The sequence below is a fragment of the Suncus etruscus genome, chromosome 18 (genome assembly GCF_024139225.1).
Source record: "Suncus etruscus isolate mSunEtr1 chromosome 18, mSunEtr1.pri.cur, whole genome shotgun sequence".
Taxonomy (NCBI): Eukaryota; Metazoa; Chordata; class Mammalia; order Eulipotyphla; family Soricidae; genus Suncus; species Suncus etruscus.
In genome coordinates this window covers 37,839,283-37,865,243 of record NC_064865.1, presented here as the reverse complement: position 1 = coordinate 37,865,243, position 25,961 = coordinate 37,839,283, and the positions used below count along the sequence as shown (strand labels likewise).

The 25,961-nt window shown below is 53.8% G+C and overlaps 2 protein-coding genes across 2 annotated transcripts; both read left to right on the top strand.

Moving 5' to 3' along the window:
• The first annotated feature begins 277 nt into the window (after positions 1-277).
• MLN (motilin) lies at positions 278-7,237 on the top strand. The gene is made up of 4 exons (XM_049764796.1): positions 278-394; positions 2,081-2,197; positions 4,152-4,260; positions 7,134-7,237. The coding sequence occupies exons 1-4, from the start codon at positions 278-280 to the stop codon at positions 7,235-7,237; spliced, it is 447 nt and encodes a 148-aa protein (XP_049620753.1).
• A 5,765-nt stretch (positions 7,238-13,002) lies between these two features.
• On the top strand, positions 13,003-25,742 carry LEMD2 (LEM domain nuclear envelope protein 2). Its single transcript, XM_049765256.1, has 9 exons — positions 13,003-13,679; positions 15,295-15,335; positions 18,474-18,549; positions 21,142-21,218; positions 22,060-22,139; positions 23,709-23,854; positions 24,407-24,508; positions 24,577-24,679; positions 25,205-25,742. Exons 1-9 carry the CDS (start codon positions 13,022-13,024, stop codon positions 25,353-25,355), a joined length of 1,434 nt encoding a protein of 477 aa, XP_049621213.1. The 5' UTR covers positions 13,003-13,021; the 3' UTR covers positions 25,356-25,742.
• Positions 25,743-25,961: the final 219 nt, after the last annotated feature.

Sequence of the window (25,961 nt, the reverse complement as noted above, 5' to 3'; positions counted from 1 at the left end):
ATGAGGTCTCCCCTCCTCTCCTCCTCCTCTGAGCCCAGAAGATCCAACTTGTAAGTAAATAACTAGACTGATTGCTCCCCAAAGTGTTTGAGGAGGGGGTCTGGTGGCCTATCCGGACTCTTGGCCAGTATTTTCAGCCCATAGAGGTGTGGAGTCAGGGATCTCTGTACTTTCCAGCTGAACCCCACATACCTCCCCTCACCCAGAGAGGCTGAGCTAAACAACCTGCCCGGCAGAGGTAGGATGACCTTGGGTGTCGCCATTGTCTAGTTCCAGGATGGTGTCCCGCAAAGCCATGGCAGCGCTGTTGCTTGTGCACATGGCCACCATGCTGGCCTCACAGATTGAAGCCTTTGTGCCCATCTTCACCTATGGTGAACTCCAAAGGATGCAGGTAAGGACGCCCCTCTGTAGGGGTGGGGGCTCAACACCCAGCAGTGCCTGGCGAAAGCACCCAAATCCCACACCCTGTCAGTTATGCCAATGACATGGAGGAGATATCTAGCACCCATCCCTGCCATGCCTGGGCCCTGTACCCCTTCCCTAAGGCCACACGCAGGTGCCAGCGATCCCTTGAGATCCATCTCCCTCCCCGTGCATCCTTTTAAGAAAAGTTCTAATTAACAAGCCCACAAATATTTGCAGGATCTCTGCATACCTGCCCCCTCTCTGGGGAAATCGAAGCCCCTCCTGTCTTTGGGGCAAGGGTTTGACACACAAAACCTCACGCATAATCAGCAACAGCCAGGGTGGAAGCCATGTGGCCCACTGAGTAACGGGTTCAGAGGAGGGAGAAACCAGGGCAATACCGCAGGCAGGCGTGAGCAGGGAAAGGAGAACCAGACCTGAGGCCTGGCAGGAGAAGGTGGGGCTGAAAGGAGCAAGTGTCCAGAGCAGGAAAGAAAGGGCCTTTATCGTCTCGTGTCAAAGCAAGCTAGGGGATTTGGGGCTCCTAAGCAGGGTCTGGGGGACCAGATGGTGCTGGGATCCAACTTGGAGCTGCCTCCTGCCTCTTGGGCCTCCTCTCTAGGAGGAGTCAGCAGATGTTTCTATGGAGTCCGAGGTTTGGCCGCTGACTTCGTATGCTTCTTAGCTAAGATATGGAGGCTGCCAAGTGGAGGGTCTGCCTGCATTTCTCTGCCATTGACAAAACTAATGTCTCTCCCTCCTGAGACGGAGGCTCCAATGAGGATAAATGTTGGAGTCAGGCTCAGTAGGAGGTCTCGGGACCTGGGTTCAGCTTCTAGAGCTCCAGGGCTGACCACCTGCCTGCCCCATGAACCCACTCAAGGGCCCCTGTGCAGGGCCAGACACTGAAACAACTAGGAAATGGGAACTCCCTCCAGCCCACTCCTTCACCCCTGCTACCTCTCAGAAAGGCCATTATTTGTTCTAGAATCATGGCCTTGCACATCAGGGCCAAAGCTGAATCCCCAAGAGCAAGGCTGAAAAATCACCCAAAGAACACAGGGGTCTGTGGGCTTGGCCCCCGAGACCCTTCCAGCAGGACTTAGTCAGGATTTGAGCAGAAGAGAAACAGTCAAATCCAGCCCAGTTCAGATGCCAACTGGCAAGATGGCACCGAGGCCATTTGACTGGAACCTGCTTTGCAGTTTTTCTCCTCCTGATCACCAGCCACCAGGATCCTGAGGACGAAGCTGTGCAAACCCTCCCCCATAATTCATCTCCCCGGCTTGCTCCTATAAATCACCTCCCAGGGACTCTGCGCTCCCCGGCCACCCCACGGCGTGCGTACCAGCTAGCCTGTCTTGCCACCTTTTTTATAGGCTCGCGGCTCCAAATACCACACTGCCACACTTCATATGCACGGAGGCGGCCATTATTCTCAACACTTTAGCTTAATTAACAGTAACAACCTGGGAGCAATGTTCAAACCATATAGAACTGAAAGGTTCCTCCCCCAGCTCAGATTGGTGGGCAAACTCTGAGGGTCAAGGGTCAGGGGTCATTCTCCAGCATCCCCAAGTCTAAGACATTTTGTGCCAGAGGCGCCTGGGGAGAAGGAATGCTGTGGACTGGTAAGCAGGCTAAGGGAGGGTGGTTCTGTGCTCTGTGCCAGGAGAAGGAGCAGAACAAAGGCCAGAAGAAATCTCTGAGTGTGCAGCGCAGAGCCGAGGAGTCAGGCCCCCTGGGCCTTGGGGACCCCACAGATGGAGAAGAAAGCCCCATGATCAAGGTGAGCAGATGGAGGTGGGGTGGGGCAACGGATGATGCAGAGACACTTGCGGGGGTGCTTGCCTTGGCCAAGCTCGGAGCATTCTAGAACTGGGCTTCCAACACGTTTCCACCCAGGTGTCTGGGGAGTAGATTAAAAAGCAGGATCTGGTTTGTGTTAGGACAGACTGTAGGGGGAAGGAACAACTGGGGACTCCCTGCGGAAGCTGCTGCAGTAATGGGGGGGGGGGGGGAGAGAGAGAGAGAGAGAGAGAGAGAGAGAGAGAGAGAGAGAGAGAGAGAGAGAGAGAGAGAGAGAGAGAAGCAAGTAGGATGTTTGCCTTACATAAGGTCAACCCGGGTTCGATTCTCAGCATCTCATGTGGTCCTGAGCCTGCCAGGAACAATTTCTGAGCTTCTGAGCACAGAGCCACATATAATCCCTGAGTACTGCCAGGTGTGGCTCAAAACCCAACAACATCAAAAAGAAAGAGGGGGGGGGATCAAACTTGCTCCAGGGATCAGGGGTGGCACAGGTTGAAATCTGAAGCCTCCAGCTGAGAGAAGAGCTCGGGGATGTGACCGATCATCAGAACCAAGGAGGGCATGGATGGGGCCCCAGCTCCTGCATTCTCCTCTCACTGCCTCTGTGAACCCAAGCTCAGATGCAAGTTGGGGGAGTAAAATCAGGGGATTAGGGTGACCCTGGGAACCATGAGTCTGTAGGACAGCCAGGTGGGGACAATACCCAGGTAGGTAAAGGAGTAGTTAGGGCTGCTGACACCTACAGACATGTGTAAGTTCATGGACCTTCAGGCCAGGTGGGTGAGGGGGTGGTTGTGGCTTAAAGATAGGCCCTAGGCCTGAGCGTGGGGAACTTCCCTGAAGAGGGGCTGGGAGGGAGCCATCATTTAGAGAGAGTGGACACATTAGGACATGCTCCGGACTTGCAGCAGGGCTCTGCCAGCTCAGATTTGTGGACCAGAGAGGGACACTGTGTGTGTTTATGGGGGTGCAGGTACCCTGTCCTGCCCACCCACCCTGGGCTCTCTGCAGTTGGCATAGGGGTGGTCCCAGGGCACTGCCCTCCAGATGCCCTGAACAGGGCTCCAGGCTCCAAGGGGTCGCTCCCCAGTACACGTTACAATGTGACCTCTCGGAAGGCTGAGTGCCCCCTTCCCATCTCCCCAGAACCAGATATGCAAACCAGGATGTCCTTCCTGGCTCATGGGGTTCCAGCTAGCCTTTTAAAATGAAGAGATGTGATGTCTGTGTGGACCCCAGCGCTGAGACCTTTCAAAAACTCCAAGGACCTTTCAAACAGTTCAAGCCAGTACCTTCCCCATCTCATAGGGGGTGGAGGTGGCCTGGGTCTCTGTGGTTCTCAGGAAAGCAGGGACTCCCCAAATCTGCCTATGGACCTGAGCAAAAAGACCACCGGGCCAGGGAGTAAGGATGGGGGAGCAACAGTTAGTAAGACTTCTCTCCATAGAGTGTCTCCTCCCTAGTGCCAGGAGAGTTATCTTGTCCTCACTGGGCAAGAGATAGGCCAGGCTGAGGTCAGGCCAAGCCAAAGGAAGCGTCTTTTTCCTCCAGTTTATCTGTAAAGCAGGAGTAAATAACACAGCCTCTTTGTCCTCAGCTTCTTTGCCTGCAAAACAGAAGCAGCTAGAGTCTCCTCATTAAGGGGTGATGGAGAGACTTAACACAGCATTGAGAATGTCCCCTATTTTGTTCAGGAGGGAGGGAAGGGGTTCTGTTGTTGAGGGGGGAGGAAGGGACTTCATAGACATCCTCCCCTTCCCATCCAGGGCCAGCCCCTCCAGTTAGATTGGGAGGGAGGTACAGAAGGTGGAGGACCCCCAGAGGACAGGGTTAGGGGGTCAAGGGGTGATGAGTCCCCCCACCGGCCGCCCTGGACCACCTGTGGGGCTCTCAGAGTCTCCCCTCCTTGTTAACGCGGCCTTATTTCACAGCTGACTGCTCCCGTGGAAATTGGGATATGGATGAACTCCAGGCAGCTGGAAAAGTACTGGGCCGCCCTGGAAGAGCTGCTGAGCCCAGTGCCACTGTCCACCCGGAACGGTATGGGGGGCAGCGCTGGCCGTGTTAATATTCCAGGAGCACATCTAAGTGGGTTTGTTTTTCTGCTGGCTCCTCCTGCCAGCCGGGCTGTCTCCACAGACTGAGCCTGATGGCAGGTCTGGTGGGTCCATGCCTCACTTCAGTCAGGGCCATCTCAAGGCCCCACCATGGTGGAGAGTCAAGGAGGGCATATCCCGGATCAGACATTGCCTCCCTGAGCACTCCTGGGCCCACTTCTAATGTTCACAGCAGTTTTGCAAACCCCAGATCCAGTGCTCCATTTGCCTTGGCTTAGTTCAAGGTCTGCAGCCCCAGTTCCTTGAGCAAAGCTTGATCTCTTCTAACAAACAGCCACTAATTACTTCTCCAGTGCCCTGCAGGAGTCAGGAGCAGTGGAGGTGCTGAGCTTGGGCTAGAGGTTAAATGACTGGCCCTGGGCTAGAGGGAAAGGGAAGGTGGAACACCCAATCTAGCCCCTGCCCTCCATGGGGGTGCCTCCTCCTCCTCCCCATCACTCCTCCCCACCTGCAGCTTTGAAGGAACTTCCTCCTACAGACCTGCCCACCTTCCTGAGCTTCATGCAACCCCCCCCACTATGCTTTTCCCAGCAGCTGAGTGATGCCCACTCAGGGAGAAGGTGCACAGAGCTGGGGGACCCTCCCACCTAAGAGAGGACCCTGAAAAACCTGCAGGACCCACCAGCTAGACTGGAAGAAAGATGCCCTCTCCCGAGCAAACACCCCCTTCCCCACCAGCAAATAAAGTGTGAAAGCTACCGAAATGGCTCTTTTATTTAATATTTTCATTTCCGAGTGTCAAACTCGGGTCAGACCCTCCAGGAGTGAAGGAAGTGCAGCAGAGTGGGCCCTGTGCCTTGCTCTGGGGGAAGGTCTGACTTCATTCAAATACTCAAAATGGGAAGTTTGCATTGGCCCTTCTGGTAAAAGTGAGGAAACCAGAGTAGGAGAGATTAGAGTGGGTAAGGGCGCTTGCCTTGCACACAGCTGAGATCTGGTTCAGTTCTCGGCACTCCATAGGGTTCCTCGAACCCCACCAGGGGTGATCCCTGAGTACAGAGCCAATAGTAAGCTCTCAGCAGTGCTAGATGTGGTCCAAAAATAATATAAAAATAAAGGAAGGGGGAGGAGTGTGGAGGGATAGCACAGTGGGTAGGCCAGAGGTCTTAAACTCAATTTACCTGGGGGCCACAGGAGGCAAAGTCGGGGTGATCCTTGAGTGCAAAGTCAGTAGTAAGCCTTGAACATTGGGGGTGTGACCCGAACAACTAAAACAAAACAAAACAAAAAAAGATTCCTCTAGGGCAGGGCCACAAAATGTTGTACAGAGGGCTGCAAACAGCCCGCGGGCCTCGAGTTTGAGACCCCTGATAGGCGTTTGCCTTGAACACGGCCAACCCAGGTTCAAACCCAAACATCCATAAGATCCCCTGAGCCTGCCAGACATAATTTATGAGCACAGAGCCAGGAGTAACCCTTGAGCGCTACTGGGTGTCCCCCCCCCCCAAAAAAAAAATAAAACATAAAGAAAGGCAGCCCAGTCCCAACTGGTGTGAGTAGCTGAGTGTGGACCAGAACTCAGTCTTGATTCTGAAGCCGCTTACAGCAGCCAACTAGCAGGAAGCGTAATGGGCCGAGAGTTTAGAGGCGCTTCCAACCAGCCCTTTTACCTCAATGAGCCTTTGCAAAAGCAAGGAGGTGATATCTGCCCGGAGACCTGGGGACCTAGCACCAGAGAAGAGTAAATGACTATCATCATTACCACCTTGTGACTGGATGCTCCAGCATCCTCAGAAAATTACACAGCCAGCCACTTATTTCTGCCTTCTCAACAAAATCGGATGGGAGCTTTTATTCTAATTTCATTTTGCATTAATGAATGTTCATTTATTTATCAACCAGCGCCAGAGTGCACTTGCACCACCTCCATCTGTGGTTTTGCTGGCAGTTGGACCCAGAACTCCAACAACTAAGGGGTAGAGTGGGGAGCCCTGGCTGGGGGCCCTGACCCTCCGAAAGTATCTTCAGTGCGGGTTGCTCTGAATTACCCCCAAAGAACACCTGCTCCTTCAAGCCCTCACATGCTGCTGCCCCTTCCCACACTTTCCAATGCCTGTGCCCACCAACCCAAGCGCAGCTGTAGGTCCCAGGGCACGTTGCCAAGACACAACATTTAATGAACATAGCAAGGGTACAGAGAGGGGGCCGGAGAGATAGAACAGTGGTAGGGCGTCTTGCCTTGCAAGCAGCCAATCCAGGATAGACTGTGGTTGAAATTCCGGCATCCCATATGGTCCCCTGAGCCTGCCAGGCATGATTTCTGAGCACAGAGCCAGGAGTAGCCCCTGAGCACTGCCGGATCTGACAAAAAAACAAAACAAGGGTACAGTGGGCACATGAGCAAACTTAGACACAGGAATCTACAGGGTGTGAGACTGGAAGGAATGGGGTTCAGGACACCTCCCTACCCTGCTTGGACCCCCAGCCCTCTATTCTCTGCAATCCACTTCAAGGAGCAGGAAAATAAAACATTCTATCTCGGGGCCGGCGAGGTGGCGCTAGAGGTAAGGTGTCTGCCTTGCAAGTGCTAGCCAAGGAAAGGACCACGGTTCGATCCCCCGGCGTCCCATATGGTTCCCCCAAGCCAGGAGTAACCCCTGAGCATCTAACGGGTGTGGCCCGAAAAACAAAAAACAAACAAAAAAACAAAACAAACAAAAAAAAAACATTCTATCTCTTTCCACCCAGAGCACAGTGTTTGTTTTTTTGTGTATGTTTTTTTCTTTGTTGTTGTTGTTGTTGTTGTCTCTTCTTCACCCTCTGTTCCCATCTGAGACTGCCTTCCCCCTTCACTAGGGCAGTATGGCACCCCTGAGAGTTTATTTTCATGGGCCAGGGTGAGGGGTGACAGCAGCATTGAAGTCGATGGCACAGAGGGAAACGGGAGCCCCCAGGCCTGATGCCCGTTTTCAAAGGTGGAGCTAGACCAGGCACAGTACGTGGAGCCTGGCTGCTGCACCAAAGAGCTGTGCCCAAGGCTCGGCTCTGCCACCCCACCGAGTCGACCCTCACCTGGCCGCCTCTGATGTGCTCCTGGGTAATGAGCCACACAGGCGCCCCTGCGCCACATCTGTATGTGTGCACAGGACCCGGGCAGCCCGCTCGGATCCTTAGAAGTGACGGCTCCTTTCTTCTCTCCTTTCCCTTCTCCTGCCCAAGGTTCGATTTCTCGCAATCGGCTCAAATCATTCTTTTTCTTCAATGAGCTCCTCCAGTTTCCAGGGCAGCTGACTCGATAACTCACAGAACACGCACAGCCCCTGGAAGAAATTAAAATGGAGGCAGAGAAAATGCTGTGAGCAGTGCCAAGAGAAAATGACCACATTTGCACATAAGAGTCAGGAGACACACTCTTTTGTTTGTTTGTTTGTTTGTTTTTGGGTTTTTGGGCCACACCGTTTGATGCTCAGGGGTTACTCCTGGCTAAGCGCTCAGAAATTGCACCTGGTTTGGGGGGACCATATGGGAAGCCAGGGGATCGAACTGCGGTCCATTCCTTGGCTAGCGCTTGCAAGGCAGACACCTTACCTCTAGCGCCACCTCACCAGCCCCAGGAGACACACTCTTGGTTACTGCCATAGAATACCTACTTGAGCCAGGACTTGGCCAGGATCAGAGGAGACAGATACCAACCCCATGCCCATAAACCCATGCTGCCTCAGGAGGGATAAACATCTCCTAGAAGTTTGTCAGGCAAAACCTGTGAGAATCTCTCCTGCATAGCCAGCAATCTGGGGGGGGGGGGGTGTTAAATAAGGGCTTATTTTGTTTTGTTATGTTATGTTTTTATTGTTTTTGTGCCATACCTGGTATTGCACAGGGCTTACTCCTGGCTCTGTGCTCAGGAATCATTCCTGGCGGTGCTCAGGGGGAACCATATGAGAAGCAGGGGATTGAACCTGTGTTGGCTGTGTGCAAGATAAGCACCCTCCCTGCTATGCTATAGCTCCAGACCCTTAGAGCCCCCTTCTTCACCTGGAATCTACTTTGCACTGAACAGGACTACTGGGAATGGCAGGGCAACCTGTGCTGAGCCCCACAAGACGGAGATGATGAGGTATTTTCTCGGCAACCACGTCGGTGTGATTTTATAATTACGGAGCTCCATGGATTTGCCACGAAATTGAATAGTTAAAAGCAAAGAGTAATTGCCTGATATCTGTACTCTGTAATTTAGTATAATCTAATCATGGACAAAGCCCAAAAGAAAATGTTCTGAAAGCATTACATTTTTCTTCATACACAACTCATTATTGACATCAGGGAATGAGCAGATTCGATGCCACTAAAGGAGCTTTTTACCCACAGCTACCCAAGCGAGGGAGCGGCCAAGGAGAGCGTTTTGTGTAGTTGTCAGCATATTCTGAAAAGCAGTTGACCTCAAGACTCACAACTCGTGCTGGCGTGTCTCTGGGGCAGCCCTGACTCTGATCTACAGAGATGAAATGAAAAGGGAGCCCCCCCTGGTCCTCCCACCTTTCATTGCCAGAGAAACCTGTGGTGCTAGGACCAGCTCAGTCAAAAGCTCTGCCCTGGATGGCACCTGTTTTGTCCCTCATCTCTTCGATCACACTCTCTTCCAGTTCCTTCTTGATAGAACCCAACCAGGCCACACAGGTCAGCTCAGAATAGCTAAAAGTAATGCAGGAGGCGGTGCTGAGGTAGTTCAAGGGTAAGTGCAGGGTCCCTGAGCATCTGTAAGGGCCTGGTAAATGTGTGCAGGGCTTTTTTTTTTTTTTTTTTTGCAGGTGGAGGAGAATGGAACCCACTGAAAGATTTATGGCTGTTATTATGACCAGGCTCTGTGGAGACAGAGAGGTCAGCAGGCCACAATGAGGCAGCCCTCCAGGAAAGTGGAGCACCCCCAAAGCAGCCTCTCACCCTGCTCCATATGAGTGTGTGGTCGCTAAATAGATCTGAACTTTGCCACCCATTTTGCCCTTAATAACTCTGGAAGGCCAGCCACAATCTGAACTGTTCACCTTTTCAAAGCAAACCCATAATAGAGCGATGAGAAAGGAGGGGGACTCTGGGTAGCCAAGGGCTGGATGAAACTGGCTCCTTAGTCCATATGCCTAGTGGCCCCTAGTAGGGTAGGGAGGCAGCCTGTGAGGAGGCACCAAAAGGCCAAGGCCTGAAGGTAAGGGGAGACCTTGGTTATCAGTGTATAGGTGTCAGAATACAGTGTATGGATGTCAACATACCCCATTTGAACATAATTAGCCACAAGCCATCTTCACCCAAGCATGCAAGACCCTGGGGAGGAGTTTGTGAACGGAAGATGTGTGAAGTTATGGATTCAGGACATGGAAAGCCCCACTAGCTTTCTCAATCAGACTGTGAGTTTTCTCCTCCCAGGGGATGGAGATGGTGTCCCTGATTAGCAAGCAACTCTAAGTAACCTAGTGCTACAAGAAGGAGAAGGCCGTCAATGCCAGGAACCTCAGCTGCAGTGGAGGCTGAAGGGTGGAGGGTGGGACCAAAGACCTCAGCCTCGAGTGTGATTGGTTGCAGACTAAAGGAAAGACATGGTGGGAGGGAAATGCTGGGAGGGCTTCAGGCCATTAGGCCCTGATGCTTGTAGTCACAGCAGCAACCCCAAAACATAAGGGAGGCTGACAAAGCCCACACTGGGGACCACCACTGGGGGTGGCTCTAGTTCAGTCCATATTTTTAAATCGCCCTGAGATCCATTATGATGAAATAGACCGTAACTCTGTGAAATGCTGTACCGTTAACTTTGTTTAAGCATCAGTTTCAAGCCCTTTTAGAATACCCGGGGCCGGTACTGATGCCGAAAGGCTCATTCTTTATATATTGAAGTGCACAGCTGCAAGGAGTTGCACAAATGTTACCAACTCATTTGTCATGCAAACAGTGCTTCAGAAAGAAATAAAATGCTATTATGTGGTATATGTGTTAGGCAATCACTATATCAAATTCATGGCATTCCGTGCAAACACAGGCAGAGGCAAGGAAAACAACACTTGGTAAGAGAAATCGCACCACATGGGAGCAGCTAAGCCGGAGGAGGATTGGAGGGAGGGCAGCAGAAGCCTGACCAAGAGGGGCTGTCACTTTCCTCCAGTTGTGGTCAATGCCAAAAGTCCCTGTGCAGCATCAAGTGACAGGATTGTAATTAGGGGCCTTGCCCCAGGTCCCAGAAAGGGCAGCAGACAGTGCAAGGGAGGAAGGGGCAAGGGAGGAAGCTAGAGACTGGGGAGCCAGGGAAGAGGGGAGCTGAATTAGAGGGGCAGGAATGAAATGGAACCTACAAGGCTGGCAATAAATGCTTGGGAAAAGCAGCTGATGAGGGATGTGGACGGAATATAAAAGAGAAGGAGGCAGAGAGAAGACCATGAACTGCAGTTTGGTTTCATTTGCTACCTCTTCCCAAGCTCCCTGTAGGGGGTTCTCCACTAAGAACCTACTCAAAATCAGGTCTCGAGTCCTGGGTGAGCATCTCCACAGCACTGATCCTGCAGAGATAGATGTGGGTTAGGCATAACACATTCAGGAGCCCGTGCCAGGTACTGTCCTAAACACCTTGGACAGAGTGCCTTTTGAAGACACTACCCCCAGGAGGTCTCAATTGGCCAACAAACTGGAAACATTCCTTGGGTAGGACTACATATCTAATAAATGTTGGAGTTGGAATTGACTTTCCAGAACCCCTAGCCGGAACCGCAAGAGACACAAAAACTGTGTCATGGGGTAGGGAGGGGGTCTCTATTGGCCCATCAATTAATTCCCAGGCAGAGATGCAAAGGAGACCATTTTGCTCCTGTGGGATACAATAGCTCGTCTTCTGCCAGTTAAGAAGCTCATCCATTAAATCAACAAACCTCTAGCAGTGGTCTCAAACTCAATTTACCTGGGGGCCGCAAGAGGCAAAATCGGAGTGATCCTTGAGTGCAAAGTCAGTAGTAAACCTTGAACATTGTGGGGAATGACCTAAACAACTAAAACAAAACAAAACAAAAAAGATTCCTCTAGGGCAGGGCCACAAAATGTTGTACAGAGGGCCGCAAATGGCCCTAGGGCCTGAGTTTGAAACTCCTGCTACAGAGCGCTTGCCACCTGCCTGGGGCACCCCCTCAAGGGGCTAACGATTAAGAGATAAACACCCTGGGGCTAGCCAGGGAGATAGCACAACAGGCTGGGGCATATGTGCACAGATCTATCCTTGGTTTTTATGATCTTCTGGTTAGGCCCCCAAAAAGTGGTGGGAAAGGGGGTGGGGGATAGCCAAGGAGGAAGAAAGAGGAAGTAGAGTAAGGAAGTAGAAAGCGAAACTATTGATTAAAAGGGTTGGGGGACGTGGCAACACCCTGTGATGCACAGGGATTACTGCTGGCTATGTGCCCAGAAATCGCCTCTGGCTTGGGGGACCATATGGGACCCCAGAGGATCGAACTGCGGTCCATCCAAAGTTAGCGATTGCAAGGCCCTATTGTCTGCGCCACTGCTCCAGCCCCGATTGAAGAGTTTTTAAAAACTGTGGTCCATATACACAGTGGAATATTATGCAACCGTCAGGAGAGATGAAGTCATGAAATTTTCCTATACATGGATGTACATGGAATCTATTATGCTGAGTGAAATAAGTCGGAGGGAGAGAGGTAGACACAGAATAGTCTCACTCATCTATGAGTTTTAAGAAAAAATTAAAGACATTACTGTAACAAGGCCCAGAGACAATAGTTAAGGGCTGGAAGAGCCTGGAAGAATGGGCTCACAATTTGAAGCTCACCACAAAGAGTGATGAATGCTGTGAGGAAAAATAACTACGCTAACAACTAGCATGACCATGTTATAGAAAGAGAGAAGTGGAATGCCTGTCAGGAATACAGGTAGGAGATTGGGAGGAGGGAATTGGAGGCATTGATGGTAGGAATGTTGCACTGGTGAAGGGGGTATTTTGTTCATGACTGAAACCCAACTACAAACATGCTGTCATCATGGTGCTTAAATAAAGATTGTATATATTAAAAAAATTTTGAAGGGGGAGTATTCTGTTTATGACTGAACCACAACTACGAACATGTTGTCATCATGGTGCTTAAATAAAGACATTATATATTAAAAAAAAATTGAAGGGGGAGTATTCTGTTTATGACTCAACCCCAACTACAAACAAACATGCTTGTCATCATGGTGTTAAATAAAGATCTTATATATTAAAAAAAAATTGGTACCTAAAATATTACTGTGAAAGATTTGTAATTCACTGTGGTCAAAATAAAAATAAATAAATAATTTTTTTTAATTTGAAGGGGGAGTTTTCTGTTTATGACTCAACCCCAACTACAAACAAACACGCTTGTCATCATGGTGTTTATTAAATAAAGATTCCTATAATAAAAAAAAAGTGCAAAAATAAAAAAAACATTGGACCTTCCCAACATGGCGGCCTTGGTGGGGGGCCAGAAGCTGGGAAGGAAGCACGACCTCCTCCACATGGCGCCTCCCCACTGGGTCCGGCGTCTCCGACCTTCCCAACATGGCGGTCTGGACGGGCCGGAAAGCGCCAGACCGCCTCAAGATGGCGCCGCCGCGCCCACCTCCGACCTTCCCAAGATGGCGGCCGCGCCCGCCCGCCCTCCCCGTCATGGCGCGGGGCCCCGCCTCGCTCGGGCGGGCGCGAGCAGTTCCGGGTGCGGGGGGCGGCGTCCTTCCTGGCCATGGCCGGCCTGTCGGACCCCGAGCTGCGGCGCGAGCTGCAGGCGCTGGGCTTCGAGCCGGGGCCCATCACCGACACCACGCGGGCCGTGTACCGCAACAAGCTGCGGCGCCTGCGGGGCGAGGCGAGGCGCCGCGACCAGGAGCGCCTGCGTGGCGAGGCGTGGGGCGAGGCCCGCGTGAGGGAGGAGGCGCCGCTCCGCAGCCGACCGGCCGCGGGCCCGGCCTACTACGCGAGCCCGGGGCTTCGCGGCGACCTCCAGGCCTCGGAGGCCTCGGCGGCGGCTTCGGCTTCGGCTTCGGCTTCGTGGGGCGGGAGCCGCCGCCTCAGCTACCACCCCGCCCGGCCCGGCGGCCCGCTGAGGCGCCGCGGCAGCTCCGACGACGACGACGAGGATGCGCGGCCTCCTCCCAGGACCGTGTTGGGCCCGGGGCACCGTCGCCTGTGGGCTCCGTCCACGTCCACCAACCGCACCCTGCTCGGATCCGGACCCGGACCCGGACCCGACCCGCGGGCCCGGCCTGAAGCGGGCCGGAGGCTCGAGCGCTACCTGTCCCGGCTCCTCTTCTGGGCCAGCCTGGGCCTGCTGGTCGTCTTCCTGGGCATCCTGTGGGTGAAGATGGGCAAGCCTTCCGCGCCCCAAGAGGCCGAGGACAACAGTATGTCCTGGGAGGAGAGAGAGACACACACAGAGAGAGAAACAGAGACGGGGTGGGGGAGAGAGAGACAGAGGGGGAGAGAGACAAAGAGACAGACAGGCAGAGGGGGGGAGTGCCCCCACCCACCTTCTGTAGTCGTTTCTCTCTACATTGGTCCCTGTACCCCACTCTCCCCATCATCTAGTCTGCCTGGACACCCCACTTACTGGATGGAAGTAGTAGTCATTTTGCCCCCAGCTAACTTTAGCGAGCTTTTTGGACAGGACAGAAGGCAACTGGCCACACACCCCCCTTTCACAGGGTCCACCCCTGAAGGTGGACTTTTCTCTCTCCCCTCTTTGGATCTCTTGAGCATTTATTGTCAGTGTGGCCCTCACGGGGTGTCTGGTGGGGAACCTCAGCTTTGCAGTGCCACAGAGCCTACGGCCACTTGGATGCAAGTGGGCTCTTCTATGGTGGGAAGGAGATTCTGCCAGTCTTGCCCATGAGAATTGTGTGGAGTAATCTGTCAGGAGTTTAAATCCAGAATGAGATCCTGCTTGGTACACCTCTTGGGGTGGATTAAGACAAGGGTTTGAGGTGGCTGGAGAGAGAACACTGAGTGAGGCGCTTGCACATGGCCCCATCCACCCTCATTCCTAACTCTGCATAAAGTCAGACTTCTATCTAGGACCTCAGGAGTGAGCTCTGAGCTCTGAGCCAGGGCCAAGCCTGGAGCACAGCCAAGTGTGACCTAACAACAAACAAAAACAATGAAATGATCCTGTGATTGAAATGATCCTGTGATTGGAGTTTCTCTTCTAGCTTCTCTGCTGTCCAGAGTTTTATGACCAACGCTGCCAATAGGCAGCAGGATACTGTTAACCGCAAGGGAAACTTTCCCTGTCTGGCCCCTTCAAACCAGAAGCAACAAAGCGTTTATGAGTTTGCTGGGTGCCATGAGTTCACCCACTATCAGTGTTCTCCGCAGAGCCTAAATGTGGCCAGTACTGTTCCCAGCCCTGAGCCTTGGCTTTCCATTCCAAGCCAAACTGCCCAAATGCTGGAAGCTTCCAAATGGTCTTCACTGTTGCCATCCATGAACTTGTGCTCTGCAGGCCAGGCTCATGTGTTTGCCTAAGTCCTCCCCACCCTAAGAAGTCTTCACCTGCTATCAAAGTTAAACAGGCCTGGACAGACAGGGTGTTTAGCTATAGTCGTACAATTCTACTGTGAGGCTCTGTCCTAGATTCGGAGTAGCCCCTGTCTTCCCTCTCATTTACAAATGACCAAGATGACCTGTCCGTTGCCTTATTTGAGTTATAAGGCCCTGAGTAAAGCAGGAAGGTCCCATTTTATAGATGAGGGAACTTCTTTCCAGTGCACATTCATATGGGTTCCTCCGAGCGCAGGGTAGCTTGCTTCCCGGCTGGAATTAGGCCCCACTTTCTTAGTCCTCTCCAGGCCCCGTTTCACTCCATTTTCAGGGACCCTCGTTGCAGCTGGCCCCTCACTAGCCCTCCCCACTCAGGCCTGTCACCTGTTCCCCTAAATTTTGAAAGCAGTCCATTATTTGTCCTTGTTCCCTCCACCCACACTTTTAATATAGCCTTTGTGTTTCTTTCTTTGGTCTTAGTGAAATTGCTGCCGGTGGACTGTGAGAGGAAGACAGATGAGGTGAGTTTGTGTTGCTCCAAGGAGGCACGCTTTCATCAGGAGGGACACTCCTCCGGCCAGAGATCCCCTGAGGATTATTTGGGGGGTGGGGTGGGGGTGCTTTCAGTCATGGAGCAGAAGCCCGTTGTGTGCTGGGAACCGAATTGAGCTCCTCATACCCAACCCTGGACTGCTGGTGGGAGCCTCCATTCGCATCAGCCTCAGTGCTGGGGTTTGGATCTACTGGAGTCAGCTGAAGGGGGACTTGGTAGACTGGTGCAGGACCAGAGGTTGATGGTGTGTGTGTGTGTGTATTAGGAGCCCAATTCTGAATTCCTGTCAGGCTCCAGAGAGGCGGGTTGGGTTGGAACAGCAAACGGGGTTGTTTGAAAGGCGTTTGAGGTGGAATTAGCTCTCCTCTCGAGATTACTTATTTCGGAAGCTGGAAGGTTCCCACGAACAGTGCTTGGGGAAGGTGGGCAGCACGTCCATTCGCTGAGTCATGAAAACGGCATTAGAGGGGCTCAGGACAGGTGGAGAGATGAGGCTGTTGATTTTCAGGTCATAAGTCCTCCCAGGAGACGCCTTTTGCTGCCAGAGGGCATAAGTGCGTGGTGCAGTTATTAAGTGGGTGGTGCCTGGCCTTCCTGAGCCCTCAGCCCCCATCTCTGCAGCCTGAAGGCCTGGAAAGCAAGTGCGCGTGATCCTATCCTTGTCCCATTAGCACTGCGGGTCTTCCATCTCTCTGGCTTCTGCTGTGTCATAGTCGGGAATGTTTCGTTCTTTTCACTTATTGCGATCACCGGCCAGATACCTCGGCTTCCTCGGTGTTATGTCAGGGCAGATCACAGCTAATGGAAGCCTCCTTCCATCAGAAAGCTCGCAGTAGACAGTGAGAGGAAGTGGCCCAGAGATGGAGGCAGGAGGCAGCAAGGAAACTTTCCAAGGAAAGTTTCCAAGGCTGATCCCAGGTCCAGGAGTTGAACCCTGCATCTGTCGGCCTTCACCGCCCGCATTGGTCTCGTTTATCTTTTCATGAGGACAGGCCTTCCTGCGTTCCATTTCTGGGTCCTTGACCTTGCCAGATGTGTGAGAGCTACTGCGTGACGTGTTTGCGCCTGGCCTTCCTCTCGTGAGACCTTCTTGCTATGTATGCCTTGAGCAGTTGATGAAGGAGATAATGTCCCCTCTGCACCATGTTCTCCCAGGAGCTCATGGGCACTCTCAGCTTGGGGAGAGGGTGGGGTAACAACAGAACTAGAGTGATAGTATACCAGGTAGGGCCCTTGCCTTGCACGCAGCTGACCCACATTTGGTTCTCGGCATCCCATATGGTCCCCTGGGCAGAAGTACAGAGCATGGAGTAAGCCCTGAGCATCACGGAGTGTAGGTCTAAAACTCAAAAAGCAGAGGGTACAACCAGATCAACAAGAAACAGGCAGGTGAAGCTACATATCAGGCTTTCAGAGGTTCTTGCTGAAAATCTCACTTGGGATGTGGCTCCAGGCCCATCTGGAGCCCAGACAGGCACCAAGGGCAGATACAGGGGTCTCCCTGCCCTCAGCTGGCGGGACACCAGGTCGTGTCCTTCCTGTGTCTACACCTGGGTTGTGGCAGCCAGTGTGCCCTTTTCCCCACAGGCCTCCTTCTTGGGATCTTCCCGAGAGCACTGTTAGCTCAGTTTGGTCTCAGTGTCCCTGCGTGGGGCACAGTGTTCATTGCAACTATATTTTTTTCCTTGCTTGTAACAATATTAGATGCTCAGTGTAGAAAATTTGATTCTTCCACTTAGAGGTGATCACTTTTGTTCTCTATCTTGTCTCTTCTGTACGTTCAGAATCAGTGTCTTGCGGTCTTTTAAGTTACATTTACCACTTACTCTCATTAGAGATTCTTTCAAAGGACGTATTCTGAGCCCCTCACTCTGCTGGGAGGCACATGAGGTGTGTCACAGGTGTCTAAAACTCGGTCATCTCATCTCTGTTCTATACTTTGGAAAGGCTTCAGGTCCTCAGGCCTTCAAGTGTGGCCTGAGACCCTGTGGTCTACTGCAGCGCATTCTAGAGGGGCAACAAGAGAGCCCACAGAGTTGGGCCCAAGGGGTGGCAGGAGGGCCTGAGTGGCCAGCTGGGAGCTCCTCATTGCTGCCCTGGAGGTGCATTCAGAATCTCCATGAGGCTCCTCAGTTGCCTCAGCCACTCAGCTCTGCATCTGTCCTGTTGGCCACGCGCCAGATAGATCAAATTATTTTTTTCCCTCCAAATATCTTAACTACGTTAAATCCAGCAAAATGACAGGGACAGGGTGCCCGTATTACTGCTTACTTGGACGACTTCCCCTGCAGCTTGAGGTTTCTTGGAGGGCATCTGGTCTGAATGAAACAGTGGCAGAGCCGACACTCCACAGGCCAGCATGAGCTGGTGTCTCTCCCAGAAAGATGGGAGTGACAGGGCAGACTGGGGTAGTGGGTGCATGGCCACTATGGGGGTGGCAGCGCCTGCTGACTCTGCACTCACAATGCCCTCAGCCCTGGCACCCTGAGTTGTCTTCATGGCTGCTGGAGCCTTGGGTCTGCATGGCATTTCCTCTGCTTTCCCCAGACCCCACTCCCCTTGAACTGTCACTTTGTAGAACTGTTTTGGGTTTGCTTGAAAGTGTGAGATGTGGGGCCGATGAGATAGCATGGGGGTAGGGTGTTTGCCTTGCATGCAGAAGGGCGGTTGTTCGAATCGTGGCATCCCATATGGTCCCATGAGCCTGCCAGGAGCAATTTCTGAGCACAGAGCCAGGAGTAACCCCTGAGTACTGTCGGGTGTGACCCAAAAACCAAAACAAAAAACAAACAAAAAAAAAGTGTGAGACATGAGGCCAGAGCAATAGCACAGCGGTAGGGCATTTGCCTTGCACACTGCCAATACAGGACAGACCTCAATTCGATCCCCTAAGTCCCATATGGTCCCCTAAGTCAAGGGTGATTTCTGAACGAATGGCCAGGAGTAACCCCTGAGCATCACCGGGTATGGACCCCCCCAAAAAAAAAAATAAAGAAAGAAAAAGAAAGTGTGACATTTTCCCACCACTTAACACCTGAGTGTGGAACAGCCAGAGGAGACACCCCCACCCTCACCCCATGCTCATCCCTGTCCTGTTCCCTTTCAGTTCTGCCAGGCCAAGCAGAAGGCGGCCTTGCTGGAGCTGCTGCACGAACTCTACAACTTCCTGGCCATCCAAGCTGGTGAGTAATATTGGGTGTGCTCCCGAGTGCTCCCCACTCAGTCTGTGCTCAAGTCCCACAGACACACTCAGAACACAGCCCCCACCGGTGACAGGCACATCTGGGTACCATTCAGAGATGCCCCTTTCCTGGGAGGCCAGCCTGCCCCTCTGCCCTTGGGTCCACCAGAGGCCCCTTGTTTCTGGGACTGTTGTATTAAATAATTAACGATGGAGGTGGATGGCATCCCAGGCCACGTGGCTCTGCAACCCCCATCCAGCCGGCGGGTCCCAGGCCCAGGTGAAAGGTAGATTCAAGACTCACTCACAGGCAGGCATCAGGAAGCATCAACTTTATTCATGCCCTATTCACCACATGTGTGTGGCCTATCTCAGAACCTTTCAAGTATTCAGCCATTCTTAGCTACCCTGCATCTTAACTCCTTTCAGCCATCTTCCCTTTGGCCTCCATCCTGGTCAAAGACCAAAAGAGGCAAAAACCCAAAAGCCAGCGAGCGCAGCAGGGCAGACCCTAATCCCCTGGCTCAAAGGTTTATCTACCTATTCCAAGACCCCTCCCAGGAATGGGCGAGGTCTTGCAGGTAAGGTCACACATAATATCTGGTTCCCAAGACCCCTCCCAGAAATGGGTGGGTCTCAGGTAGCTACACCTAAATCCAGGGTGGAGTTACATGGGACCATCCTGTTCTATAGTCACAACCAGCTGTAAGGTCCGGGCAAGCTCCCTGATCCTCTCAGGGCTCCTGCTCCCCACTGGCCCCACTGACCAGCATATCTTAAGACTGGGTTTCTCGGGGGCCGGGTAGGTGGCCCTGGAGGTAAGGTGTCTGCCTTGCAAGCGCTAGCCAAGGAAGGACCGCGGTTCGATCCCCTGGCGTCCCATATGGTCCCCCCAAGCCAGGGGCGATTTCTGAGCACATAGCCAGGAGTAACCCCTGAGCGTCAAACGGGTGTGGCCCAAAAACCAAAAAAAAAAAAAAAAAAAAAGACTGGGTTTCTCTTTTTCTTTTTTCTGTTTTTGGGGTCACTGGCACTCAGAGACTTTTCCCAGTCCTGTGCTTGGGGGATCTGGGATAGCATTTCCCAGCTGGGTATACGTGAGTTCCCCCAAACTCTAGGAAAACTGCAAGAGAGGGGATTGTGTAAGTGGGGGGCTCTGGCATAAGAGTGAGGTTCCACCTGGTAGGATGAGGATAAGCAGGGCTGGGGGGAGGTTAGGGAGGACAGGTGCAGTGCAGAACTTCTAGAGAGGGGCAAACAGCACCCCAGGGCCATTGGAACTGGGGTTGGCAAGAATAAAATCTGGTTCATTTGGGGCACTTCCTATTTGTTCAAGTTAAGGTAGATTTTTCAGGGGCTGCTGAGTGATGGTGTTTCTGAAAAGTGAGGGTTGGTCAGCCAAGTATATTTGAGAACTTCTGGCCTATAGGAGAGATGAATCTCCCTGGCCCAGGAGTGTCAGGTCCCAGGCCTTTAATGGAGCCCACAGGAGCCAGGAACAGAGACCAGGCCTTGGGCAAGTCCCATGCCTACCTTGACCAGCCTGCGTTGGACAGGGGGATGGGAGGGCTGTGTAGCATCAGGTGCCCAGCTGCATGTGGTATCCTCATGAGTCACTTTCAGGCTTTGACCTCACAGTGCGCCTGGAAGGGGAAGAGTTGAGTCCCGGTGGGCAGCTCAGCTGGGATCTAACCGGGAGGAGGAAGCAGCCACCACCTTGCTTTGGGACCCCGCCTCCAGGAGGCTTCAGCTGGGCCTCAGCCATGAGTTTTAATCTTGTTCAAGGTTGACTCACCCTAGCGTCCCTCCCCAGCAACACACACAACGGGTCAGGGGCAGCCAGGCTGTGGGAAAAGTGGGGGAGCTGGTCTGGGATCACCCTGCACTGTCTGAAGGGATCTGTGTTTAAGCTTAGACACCCATGGGAAAGTATCTGGGGAAGGTCCATGGTGGGTGACTCTGAGCCAGGGGCCATAGCAGGCCACCAAGTCCAATGCCTGCCCACCCTGGGGGCTTTCTAGGAAAGGTGGCCTCTGGGCTGGACCTGAAGGACTGAAGTGGACTGACCAGAGACCCCGGCTCTCTGCATAACCCCTACAGCACTGCCCCAGGCCCTCCTTCCTCCCCGGGCATTTGCACATCCGTTACCCTCACCCCTGCGGGCCTGGCTCACTGCCCAGGCCCTGAGTCAAAATATTGGAGTCACTGCAGGGCCTGCGGCCGGCCGCCTCTTTTCCCAGGCGGGGTTTATTTATAGTGCCATTCCGGTACCTTCCAGAGCTATCTGTCTGATCCTTTTAGGGATCAATTGCAAACAGACCTTGGTATTGGGCAGCTTTTTAGTCATTTAATGCAAATCGCCACACTGCTTTGCAGGTCAGGTTTTAATGATCTGGAATTGATCCAAGCTAAGTGGCTTTTGATCTTGCTGCAGAGAGAAGATGCCCCGAGCTGAGCCCCAGCCTCATGCTCCCTCTCTGAGCCTTGGCGGGCTTCTGGCTGCAGTATTTTTTGTCTGTTTCACTGTAAAATTTTTATTTTCTCCTCCCCCTCACCTCTTCTTTGTGTTTGAGTGTGTGTTTTTTCCTCCTAGGTAATTTTGAGTGTGGAAATCCAGAAAAGCTGAAAAGCAAATGCATTCCCGTAACGGAAGCGTGGGACTATCTAGCAGTAAGTAGGCTGCTGTCTCTGCTGCTCCCGGGAGGCCTCAGGCTTTGCTATTGATCTTCCAAGCCCTGCAAGGGTTTTTTCTTTCTAATTCCCCCCCCCCCCCTTTTTTGTCTTTTTGGTTTTGTGTTTGCTTTTTGGCTTTTATGCTTTTTCTTTTTCATCCCTCCCTTTTTTTCCCATCTCTGCCTTAGTTGGAGGCTCAGCTTCCTTAAGCTGAAGCTGCGAGGAGGGGCAGGCGGGACCCAGGAGAAGCAGCCGAGGTGCGGCAGCTGCCGGTCACGTGGCCCCATCGCTCCTCCGCCTTTGCTCACTCTCCCCTTCCTAGCAACTCTCAGGACATGCACCCGGCCTGTCCATCCTCTCCCCGGCAGAGGGCTGAGCCTGTGGAGGGCAGCACAGCCCATCTGGGCCTCCAAATGGTCAAGTTGTGGAGCATAGTACCTAGCAGAGGCCCAGAGGGGCAAGGCGAAGAAGTGTCTGCTCCACCAAGCAGTGGGGACTTGTCCCTGGTTCCCCCTCACCTCCCCACACGTTTTTCTTTTACTCCAAATGACCTGCTAGTTCTCTGGCCTAACATTCCCTAGAGACTTGTATTCTTTCAGCCCCTCGTACCTGCACTGCTGGCTTTGGTTCCTCTGCACTGATTCCAGGAGGCCTGGCTGCCTTGGGAACTCCCTCAAGCCCCAGATTTTCTGCTGGTTTTGCTTTGCACATAGTGGGTTGGGGTCTTGGGCAGGTGGAGACTGGAGCGAGGGCTGACTCCCTGTGGCAGCAAGATAACGTTGCCCAGCAGCTGTGCCTAGACCCAGAGCTAATCGCCTCCCAACCCCCAACTCTCCAGAATGTCACCGGCAGCTCCGCCTCCAAGTTTGAGTCAGCACTGACCTGGATCCTGAGCAGTAACAAGGACGTGGGCATCTGGTGAGTGTGGTCCCTGGGCCCCGGGTTGGCCAGCAGCATAGCTAAAGGCCTTACCCATCAGCCTCGCCCATGCTCCCAGGGAGGTGACTTGGGGCCCTCAGCTGAGTAGTGGTGGGTGGCCTGAAGCAGGCCGGGAAGGAAGCCACATGCCACATGAGAATGGCCCTGAGAGCAGAGCCCAGGTGTTGGGTGGTCCCATTTGGGGAGCAGCTGTAGCCCCCACAAGCACTGCTGGAGGAGCCAGTTCCCGCACTTCCTCTCAAGCACTGCTGCCGCTGCTGTTTGTCGATGAACCGATTCTGTATGCAGCTTTCACTTAGCATGGAAATTGCTAAGGAAATAGTGGGTTTTCTTCTGACTGGGCAGTTCTGCCTCATTTCTGGCTCTGTTAGCGGAGAACCCGCCTAACTGCCGAGCCCAGAGAGCCTGCAGGGGAGAGTTCGCCCACCCCCTTCCTCTCCCTTCGTCTGTCTCTCTCTCGCTCAATCCCTCTCTGTTTCCCTCTCTCCCTCTCTCTCTTCTTCTCCTCCCACCTTCCCCCCTCTCTCTTCTCTCTCTTTCTCTCTCTCTCTCTCTCTCTCTCTCTCTCACTCACACACACACACACACACACACACACACACATACACATTCACTGCGTGGAATCTGCTCTCTCACAGAGATACACAGATACATCAACAGCCTGAAGTCTGTCTCTACACAGATACATGTGTGCACGCCTCTCAGGCCTTGTTGGCTCTGTCCAGCTGTTGCCCCTCCCCCCAGGAGAATGCACATCTGGGCTCCTTCTTGCCCCCCACCTCTGATGCCCAGGGCAGGCAGCAGGTGCCCGAAAGCTCAGTAGGTGCAAGGTGGGAAAGGCACTGGGACTGCAGAGAGTGCCCTCCCTGAAGCTGCCCGCTCATGTCCAGGGATGGTGCCACGCACTTTGCCATGGGGGGGGGGGGGTCAGCCCAGAGGGGAGCCGAGCCGTGCCTATGTTTCCAGTGTGCTTCATGAAGACTAGGGATGCTTGGGGACCAGCCACACACGCCAGCAGCCAGGGAGAGTGGGAGCTGGTGGCATCCCTAGAAGGAAGCAGGGACCGCCATGTCCCCAGAGTCCTGGAACCTTCTCACGGGGGACCGGGGACCCAGAGACCCTGGTGGGTTTGGTCCCCTGAGCCCTCCACACCCAGCTATTTCCACTGAAACAGCTTCTGCGTCTCCTCCACCCTGACCCTGTCCTTGCGCTTGCGCCCCGCGACTCAGTAAACGTTTCCATTTCTCTGCTGGGAGGTGGGAATCCAATTTACAGTATAATCTTCCACATGCTGAGAGGGGCTGGCAAAGGCCTGGCAGAGGGGGTCGTCATCTTCACGGCGAAGGTCCGAGCCTACTGTTGCCGCTAAAGCTTGATTCTTCCTAAGTAGTACATGAAGGGAATTTATGCCAGAGCCACAGGACAGGCTGTTGGAGGAGCAGGGAGAAACCTTGGGCTCCTGCCTTCCCACCCTCTACTGCTCCGCAGGGCACTGATGCCAGCCTCCTGGGAGCCCCCAGGCCCTCACAGTCCTGTGTCTTGCTGCAGGCTGAAAGGGGAGGACCCGTCGGAGCTGGTGAGCAGTGTGGACAAGGTGGTCTGCCTGGAGTCGGCCCGACCTCGCATGGGCGTGGGCTGCCGCCTGAGCCGTGCCCTGCTCACTGCCGTCACCCACGTGCTCATCTTCTTCTGGTGTATGTACCTCCCACTGCCCCACCTGTCACCTCCCCTCATTCCAAATGCCACCCCACCTTGTGCCATCCTCTTCCTGCCCCATGGGTCCCCCATCCTCGCCCCCAAGTGTCACCCTCGCAGCACTAGCGCAATCTGGACACTCTGGTGGGCCCTAGATGTAGCCAGCCAAGGCCACTTTTGGAGATGCTCACGGAGCTGCCCTGGGCCCAAGTACTCTCCGCCTGGGTAAACATCAGCCAGAGTCAAGGAAAGGAGAGCTTTCCCTGGGCTCATCTCCCAGACTTACAGGCATAGTCCTGGGACTATGTGGGAACAGTCACAGGATAGGTGTTATGGGTACAGGCAGCAGCACAGAGGTTCTGCATGGATACATGGATGGGGATGAAAGTCAGGATGAAGCAGGAGAGTGGCTCTTGAGGGCTCAGCCTTCCTCTGCCTCTTCTGGTACCCCAGCACACCTAACCCACCTAACCCACCTCTCAGCATGTGTCCCCTGGAGCACCCCAGAGAGAGGGCCGTGGGGGAGCTCACGGCACGGTGCTCCCTCCCAGGCCTGGCCTTTCTGTGGGGGCTCCTGATCCTCCTGAAGTGTCGGTGGCGGAAGCTGGAGGAGGAAGAACAGGCCATGTACGAGATGGTGAAGAAGATCATAGGTACGTGTCCCCCGGGGCGAGGGTGAGCATGTCACTGAGAACACCCCTGACTGCCCCCTCTCATGCAGATGTGGTCCAGGACCATTACGTGGACTGGGAGCAGGACATGGAGCGTTACCCCTATGTGGGCATCCTGCATGTGCGGGACACCCTGATCCCCCCACAGAACCGGTGAGTACCACAGATGCTCCAATCCCGGGAACGAGGTGCCTCCAACCTCCCACCTCCTCCAGCCCTACAGGGCTGCATAGTTGGGACTCAGCCCCAGTGGCCACTGTAGATCACTTCATGCACTGGTGAGGGTTCCCAGATAGCCTCTTACCTGGGCCACGCATGCACATGCCCATGTGCCTGCTCTTGCCCACGAGCTGCCTTTGGTTGGAAGCTTTAGAAGCAGAGGATGTTGAAAAATTATTACTCCTGGGTCCGGGCGGTGGCGCTAGAGGTAAGGTGCTTGTCTTGCCGGCGCTAGCCTAGGACGGACCGCAGTTTGATCCCCCGGCGTCCCATTTGGTCCCCCAAGCCAGGAGCGACCCCTGAGCATCACCGGGTGTGGCCCAAAAACCAAAAAAAAAAAAAGAAAAATTATTACTCCATAGCTGAAAATGTCTCAGTGCAGGGTCCCTAGCTAAGGGGTGTCCGGACTGCATCCTCCCCCACCTGCCTCACCACTCCTGGCCTTTGTCCCTCCTACAGGAGGCGCATGAAGCGCGTCTGGGACCGGGCCGTGGAGTTCCTGGCGTCCAACGAGTCTCGGATCCAGACAGAGTCCCACCGGGTGGCGGGCGAGGACATGCTGGTGTGGAGATGGACTAAGCCTTCCTCCTTCTCTGACTCAGAGCGATAATAAGAAGCCCAGGGGCTCGTTCCCAGTGCACCCACGGGCCGTCCATGGCCGCCTCAGCTGCCGGTGCTGCTCACTCGCCCGGACGCACCTTCCTGGACGTGCCTCCAACTTGACCAGACTCCAGCTTCCTCAGGGGATGGATGCCCAGTGGGCGCTGGTTGGATCTGCCCTTCCCGCAAGAAGCAGCAGAAGGAAGGGCTGGGTTTTTCCGAGTGGGAAAGGTGGGGCCTTGCAGCCCTGCAGAGCAAACGTGTGAGCCTCTGGGCTGAGCTGGCCCCCAGGGAGTGCTGGGCAGGGCGGTGTTCTGCGGGTGGAGGGACGGGAGCAGCTTGTCCATGTGCCTTCAGAGGTTGTGGCCCGGGAGCTGGGGGGTAAGGGAGAAAGCCTGCCTGTACTCTGGCGGGACTGGGGGCCTCGTGTTTCCTGAAGGGGGAGAGGTGCTTATTAAAATCATCCCTGGAGGAGAACTTTCTAGAATCGTCTGTCTCTGGCAAGCAGGTCCCTGCAGCCGGAGCTGTGGGATGGAGCAATTTAGAGTAAGCCCAGGGTAGAACAGAGTCGGGCCCTGCCCAGGGCAGCCCCCCTCTCCGGGGGGCTCCCCATGGA